The sequence below is a fragment of the Solanum tuberosum genome, unplaced genomic scaffold, assembly GCF_000226075.1.
Source record: "Solanum tuberosum cultivar DM 1-3 516 R44 unplaced genomic scaffold, SolTub_3.0 scf00148, whole genome shotgun sequence".
NCBI classification, from domain to species: Eukaryota; Viridiplantae; Streptophyta; class Magnoliopsida; order Solanales; family Solanaceae; genus Solanum; species Solanum tuberosum.
In genome coordinates, this window is record NW_006239071.1 from 535,947 (window position 1) to 543,889 (window position 7,943).

The 7,943-nt window shown below is 36.5% G+C and overlaps 1 protein-coding gene across 1 annotated transcript; it reads left to right on the forward strand.

Moving 5' to 3' along the window:
• The first annotated feature begins 3,422 nt into the window (after nucleotides 1-3,422).
• On the forward strand, nucleotides 3,423-7,943 carry LOC102595899 (uncharacterized). The gene is made up of 3 exons (XM_006352293.1): nucleotides 3,423-3,699; nucleotides 6,847-7,068; nucleotides 7,397-7,943. The coding sequence occupies exons 1-3, from the start codon at nucleotides 3,502-3,504 to the stop codon at nucleotides 7,616-7,618; spliced, it is 642 nt and encodes a 213-aa protein (XP_006352355.1). The 5' UTR covers nucleotides 3,423-3,501; the 3' UTR covers nucleotides 7,619-7,943.

The window sequence follows — 7,943 nt, forward strand, 5'->3', positions numbered from 1 at the left end:
CTCCCGTTACTAATTTCACCAAAATTACCCCTCATTTAGACGGAATCCCCAAAATTGATCCAAATTGACCCAATTACCCGGATTTTTTAAAAAAAAACCTATTCCCTATTTTTAACCCAATGACCCGACCCCCTCTAGGATAACCCGGTACCAATTAACCCAATTACCCATTTCCATTTACCCATGCCCTCTCTTTAGATAATCTCATTTTCTCCCAAATTTACCCATTATTGTATTTTCGATTCATATATATCTTGCTAATTATATTTGAAAGCGGACTTGTATAGGGGCTGGACCTCAATTGCTAAATATTGTGCGAAGAAGCTGCCTACCACTACTGAAGTTATGGCAATTGACAATGGGAAAGTTTTGTTTAGAAGAACCTCTACTTCCCAACTCAAAGGTTTGATGATACTTCAAGATTGCTTGCACATTTGAGCTAAAATGCTTTTGGAATGGAAAATAGTTACTCCCTCATGGATTATATTGAAAAGGAAAGTGCTTTTGGGAGAAAATGAGATTATCTAAAGAGAGGGCATGGGTAAATGGAAATGGGTAATTGGGTTAATTGGTACCGGGTTATCCTAGAGGGGGTCGGGTCATTGGGTTAAAAATAGGGAATAGGTTTTTTTTTAAAAAATCCGGGTAATTGGGTCAATTTGGATCAATTTTGGGGATTCCGTCTAAATGAGGGGTAATTTTGGTGAAATTAGTAACGGGAGGGGTAAAATTAACTTCATTTTAACGGCGAGGGTAAAGTCAAACAATAAACTAAAGTTGGGGGGTATTTTTGACCCTTTTGGTATTGAATAATTTGGTTTATTAAAGTTTGGACAAATAGAGTTATCTACTCTCTCTGTCGCATATGAGATGGACGTTTTACTAAAAATATTTATCATCTATTATTTGATCGTTTATTAAATTAAGATATAATTAATTAATTTTGTTTTATCATTTTATTCCTATAATTAATATAGCCTTTGAAAGTCTAAATGAATTTTGAAGATTTAAGAATTTATTTTTCAGGAGGGTAATAAATATGAACAAAGGAAAAAAAAATAAAGTTGAGCAATCTATTAATGACTTCTTAATCACAGTGTAAAATAGAAAGTGTTCATCTAATATGAGACGAAGAGAGTACTTCTTTATGCTTTGCTGAAATTCAAATATGAAATCTCATGATTTTTAATTTACTTGATTGATTACTAGAAGATTTTTTATGATGACCAACTTTCTTGCATATCGACTAATTACACGGGACATCTATCACCTCCCACCAACAATAGGTAATATGTAACTCTGTACACCAAGGCTAGGACAAATGAGAAGAAGTGTTTTTTATTCCCGTTGAAAATTTGAATCTGCGACTTCATAATTCTCAACCACTTCATTGATCACTAGGTCACACTCTTGGATGTCATTAGACAATACTTTTCAGTGCCATAACCTTATTTTTAATTTGTATCAAAAAAATATTCTTTGTCAAGGTTAAAGAATTTTATTATCTTCACAAAATAAGAATAAAACTGTAGACCTGTATGCACATATTTTTCCAGAATTCACCTATTATTATGCATATTCTTACTATTATTATTATAGAGTTTAGTCGAACACCTTGACGTAAAATGAAACGAACGATGTGTTAGCATCCAGAAGAAGCAAGGTTATAAATGTAATTATGTGAAGTGTGGACCTTTGATTTTAGAGAAAAAAAGTAAAAGAATAGTACTATTTGAGAGGATAAAGATAAAGTGGTGGGCCCAAAAGAGGTTGGGCTAAAATTGGAATTGTCTTGTCTTTCCCAACAGTTTTTGAATTATTTTTTGCTCTTTTTTTTGGGTTTAAGTTTACTTAAATACCATTGAGGCCATGTTACTCTACCAGGAAAAAGTGAGGTTATTTTGGGAAATAATGAGTGTTTGCGTGTCACAGCTATATGCCGTTTGATTAAGATTGGGTTTGGTCAACAACTTGATGAAGCTCACAATCTTTGCAATGCAAAACAAGATTTTCCATAAACATAGATAATACTTATCACTTTACGTTTAATCCGAGGTCTCGAATTTGAGTTTGACATAAAAAAGAGTGAACACATACTTTTTTTCTTAAATGGACTTTGAGTGAGGCATCATTAAATTAATTAGTATTTCAACGTAAATATCAAACATTCAGCATCAAGAAAAAAAAATGACAGAGAAACTATGTACTCTCATTTTTTAATTCATTCTTTATCCTATAGTTTCTTTCTTACTAATCTTTTTATCTATTTGATACATGCATAATATATAAGTTGGATTCAATTTTAACATTAATTGGCAAGTAAACTCTCTACTTAATCACAAATAATAATTAAACCCTTCAACACATTTTCACCGTATCTCGTGTATATCCAGCGACCAACGCTAAAATGGCACACATCAAAATTTGAAAGCATTTAATTAGATATCATTTTGTAAATTGGAGTATTCAAATAACACAATATACAAAGTTAAGGAGTTGTTTGACCATCAGAATTACACCAAAAAATGATCACTAATCACATGTAAATATTTTAATTATTTTTAGTATCTTATATTTTGATTTGGTCCTCATTTTATTTCTTATTTGCACTAAAAAAATCATTTTAAAAACATCGAAACCAATCGAATCGAAGTTGAAAAACCAAACCAAACCAAACTATTTCGATTCACACTTTCTCAAAATCAATTACGAAATAATCGAACCAAAATTTAATAAAAACCGAACATCCAACCCTACTTATAGTCATTTATCAATTTGTTCAAATACGTAATCTACGTAAATTTATAAACATTCATATTGCTATACTTCTATTTGCCCATAGCAACTGGGGATCAAAAAGCACCAAATTTGATGACTTATTAAGAGAAAGATGAAGTAAGAGCATGCTATTGGAGACGTTGCAACATATGTCGGGAAGGCCTCCGTTAATTGTGTAGAAAAGAATTTCATTTTATTTTCCCCGGAATTTTGGAAAAAAGCCGCTTCGATATGTGGATTTGATTCACCCTTAGTAATGAGAGGATTGGTTTGGTCCTCTCATACCAGTGAATTGGGTCGCATACATTGGAGCCAGATTCAATCCCAAGGGTCAATCAAGCCTTTGAAACTAGTGAAAATAGTCATCACAGTCTGAGTTCCTGCTTTCAACGAGACTTTCTTACCTTGTCAAACTTTCTCTCCTTCACCAGGAAAGTTATTCGGTAAGCAAGATCTTTGATTGATGTGCCAAAATCTTTATAGATAGAGCCAATCATTAATTCCCAACCGTGGGGTGAATGGAATCCGATACATAAATCAGTTAACAAAAGAATAGAAAAAGCTTTGACTAAAGAAGGCCGATTCCCCTAAGCAATTAAAGGGCTACGGCTTTCGGACCAAAAACTTAAAATGAGTTTACCCGACTTAAGTGCACACCGAAAACAACTCATTTGGGCCATTTCAATTTAACAAGTCCTTACCAAAACCCAAAACCCAAAATCTATGGCTATGGCGCAGGTGCTGAGCCTACAAGTTTCAACCCCAGCACCACCGCACCACCACCGCGCCACCTCATCTTTGACCCGGCCGGCGCTGCTAACTGCTCCTTCCCCCACCGCTGAAAAGAGTTTCCGTTCCTTACAACACAAGCTCCAGTGCAACGGCAGATTTTTTTGCCTCTTCTCTGATAATCGCAAACAGGTAGTACAAAGTTTTAAGCTTTTGAAAATTCCCAATTTGATGGCTTTTCGATTTCCCTTAGAGAGAAATGAAGTGGGTGTGTTTTGGATTATCACGAAAATGTCTGTAGTAAAAAAGTGTACTAAATTAGTGAAGGGGTTTATGTTTTGCATTTGTTATCATTCCTGCTGGTTAATCAGAGTGTTTGTACTTGTGGGTTGTGTATAAGATGTGATAAAGTTATCAACTTGGGTTTTTTTTTTTTTGCTAACTCCAATAAAGGAATAAGGAAGAAAATGTTTGTACTTGTGTGAGTGAACAAATTGTTTTCAGTAGTTCTTGGTGTGAGCTTGGGCTAGAAAGAGAGTTGTATGGGTGTGTAAACAATTTCATGATGTTTTCCTAGCGGAAATGAAAAATCACTAGGTGATTTTTGTCCTAGCCTTGGAGGTTAGAGTTACTTGGTACTTGTTGCTGGTGGGAGGTGACATGTATCCCGTGGAATTAGTTGAGTTGCACGAAAACTGGAACGGACACCACAGTTATCAAAAGAAAGAAAAAATCATGATGTTCTACTTGAGTGTTAGTTCATACCATGGTGTCCTAGAGTCTGTAGGTAGAAGTTCTAGCACGTTTCAGTGGTCCTATCTAGCAAGTCTCTATCCTATTGCATACTAATCCGAAACTCCTAAACGATTTGATTGACCCAAAAGAGTATACCACAAGTTAAATGTATATGAAGTTTTAAATTTGGGGAACAAGGTTCCCCACTTGATTTCGTGCCTTATATATTGATGGACGGCAAATGTCTGCTTTCTCTGTCTTTGTTTCTCTCAGCCCGAGCACACTTCCTGTCAAGAATAAAGAAAAAGAAAACTAAATGCTTATGGTCATTCCTGAGCCTGTTCTCGGTCATTTTAGCCTGGCTTCTGCTATTGCCATCATCCTCAAAGAAGAGTTACCGCCACTTTCTATGGTTGCTCTATAATATTGATTCCATTGTTTCTTTTTAGTATGTTTGGTTTTTTTTACTGGCCAAAATAGGTTTCCCATTCCTTCTCTATTTCCTGCCTCTTGGGACTGGAGTAGCACTGTAAGAAGGCACTCAAAAAGCAAAATGGCAAAGCTGTTGAATTGTGGTAGTTTAGCTATTAGATGTAGTAGTCATGTAGCAAATGGAAAACCAGAATATGACATTCTGAAAGATCATCGATTTCAGATGCTTCTTATATCCTGACCTGAAGTTCTTTGCATCCGACATTTTGTTTGTGCCTTAGATTCTTGGCTTTATTTGGAGGTGAGGTTATTGGAAGAGTAAATTGGGACATTATCTCTGAATCTCCTTTGTATGTTGTATTCTTATTAGTCCGATTAATAAAGAGGAGTTTAGAACACTCTCCCTGCTGTCACAAAAGTGTATTTTCTTAGAAATAAAAAGAAGAAGAGGAGTTTAGAACATTTCATAATCTTTTTCTTCCGTGTGTTAATAGTTCAGGAAACATGGATTTATTAAATAAAATTTGAAATAAAAGATTGAGCTTTTAGAACAAACAATTGTGTGGAAGTAGTGAGGGGCTGAGGGCAGACATTGTGGCTTGATACATATCCAGCTATTTGCTCTGTGGCTATTCATACGTTTTCTTCCATTCCGCGCTGGTGGGTTTGGTGTAGGATAAGGGTGAGAATTTCTAAGCTACAATTGCCAGAGGAAGTTTCAAAGTTCTTGCTGATCATTAGCACACATATAGGCTGTGAATCGGTTCAGAAAGGTATACATTTGTGGTTGTTGGATGGGTAGTTGTCTGATGGGAGAAAGATAGAAGACAGTTATTCTCAATATTCTCAGTTCTTCGCCTAGTTCACTAAAACCAGAAAATGTAGTTGTTCTTTAGCTTGATTTAGGGCTTCCAAGAGAAATAAAAAAAAGTTAGAAATGCCACTAAGAATTCATTTTCACTAATTTTTTCTGATAATGGTGCCATAATGGGAAGAGCAGATTGTTTGATTGATATGATTTAGCTTTTATGAAGATTGCTCCACATTAGCACTTTTTTTTTTTTTTTTTTTTGATAACCGAGAAATCCATCTGTGACCCGCCCTTTGGACCAATCACAGCCTTCTAAACTCGGTGGATAATGGGCACGCCCCTCTACCCTTCTCCACTTAAATACCGGGCTTCACTTTGCATGGTGTGGGGCTTGAACCTGCGACCTAAGCAACAAATCCTCCACATTAGCACTTTTTTTTTTTTTTTATAAACCGGAAAACCCTCTGTGACCCCCCCTTTTGACCAATCACAGCCTTCTAAACTCGGTGGATAATGGGCACGCCCCTCTACCCTTCTCCACTTAAATACCGGGCTTCACTTTGCATGGTGTGGGGCTTGAACCTGCGACCTAAGCAACAAATCCTCCACATTAGCACTTTTTTTTTTTTTTTTTATAAACCGGAAAACCCTCTGTGACCCCCCCTTTTGACCAATCACAGCCTTCTAAACTCGGTGGATAATGGGCACGCCCCTCTACCCTTCTCCACTTAAATACCGGGCTTCACTTTGCATGGTGTGGGGCTTGAACCTGCGACCTAAGCCACAAATCCTCCACATTAGCACTTTTATGTACTTAAGTTTCATTCCAGAGGTTCCACTTGAAATGAACCAGACACTGGGTTTGTGAATTCCCTCAGAAAAGGAGTGTACAACTTTGATTGTGTGCTTTGCCATAGGATTATATTTACAAGGTTTCTTCAGCCATGCTTAACCTTGTAGACTCAGAAGTACCTATCTCCATTTCTAGGTTTCATGCGCCTTCAGACTCGGGCATTATCTCATTTGGATTATGTACCTTGGTAATAACTTTTTGACTTAACAAACAGAAAATAATGAGCTTAGTAATTCCAATTTGCAACATCTTGTTGTAGACACGAGATACACAGAAGTTTTCTTCTAATTGTGTCTCTAGCAATCAGAGGAAATAGAATTCTAGTTTAGCATATTTGGGAACAAGGCAAGGCTTCTAGATTTAGCAGTAATTTCGCATGCTTGCAAAATTCAATCAAGGTGACTTTACACGAAACGTATGAAGTGGAAGTTTGCTTTTCTATTTTATGCGTCATCTAATTCTGGCAGGTCTATTTACCTATCTGTGTTGTGCCGTTTCATATAAACAGGACGAAGCTAGAAAAGCTCTAGAAAGTGCTTTGGGAGGAAAGAAAACTGAGTTTGAGAAATGGGATAAAGAAATTAAACGAAGGGAGGAAGCAGGTGGAGGAGACAATTCAGGCGGAGGTGGTTGGTTTAATTGGCGTAGATGGTTTGGTGGTTCGGAAGATGGCCATTTTTGGCAGGAAGCCCAACAAGCAACCCTTGCTATCTTGGGTATTATTGTCATGGTGAGCAATTATATAAGATTCTTTGTACTCCCTCTAGGGTATTTTACGTAACACTCTTTCCTTCTTAGTCTCTTCCTAACAAAATGATACGTTTCAATTATATCCTATATGGCATGATTTTATAACCACATAAACATCGCGGCATGTTTGAGACCACAAACTTCAAATGTTTTTCTTTCTTACTGAGACTCTGTGCTCAGCCAAATACATTCATAAATGAAACAGAAGGATATGAGTATCTTTGGTACTTTTAAGATTTCAATTAATAATATTATTCCGCACTTCTACTTGTCTCTTATTCATCAGTACATCGTGTTTGAATTTGCAGTACTTGATAGTTACAAAAGGAGATGTTATGCTTGCTGTGATATTCAACCCTCTGCTGTTCACTCTACGCGGAGCAAGGAACGGGTTTACCTTTGTAACATCACAGATTATGAGAAAAGTATATCCTGCTAGCCAAGACAGCTTTGGCACCATGTCTCCGGAAGAAGTTCCTTCTCGTGTTTCTGCCAAAGAGACCGTAGCAAGAAAATGGGGAAGCGATTAATCACTCGTACGTTCACTAGCAAGTACTTGTCTTCTCCTTGTATTCTGATATTGTTAGTGCTTTTGGTTAGCTTGCTTTTTCATTCAGTGTGGGGAGGAAAAAACGCCACCCAATGGTGCTTCTACGAAAGTATGGTCACCGGTGGCTAATACCTTCTCGAGACTATCGAACCTGAAATCCACTTTCCATCGCTCCTTTTTAGGTTGGCGTAATATAGAAAATTGTTTCATCAGCTTCATGTTGATTTCATCTTTAACATTTGAATTGGGAATATACAAAATTTTGTAATATATTGAGTTTCTAGTAGTTGTGGCATAATGTCATA

Bases quoted from the DNA above. Each gene is read 5' to 3' on its own strand.
- LOC102595899 (XM_006352293.1), top strand. From the start codon at position 3,502: ATGGCTATGGCGCAGGTGCTGAGCCTACAAGTTTCAACCCCAGCACCA. The intron at 3,700-6,846 runs GTAGTACAAAGT...TCATATAAACAG, and splicing joins TCTCTGATAATCGCAAACAG to GACGAAGCTAGAAAAGCTCT. The intron at 7,069-7,396 runs GTGAGCAATTAT...TTGAATTTGCAG, and splicing joins TCTTGGGTATTATTGTCATG to TACTTGATAGTTACAAAAGG.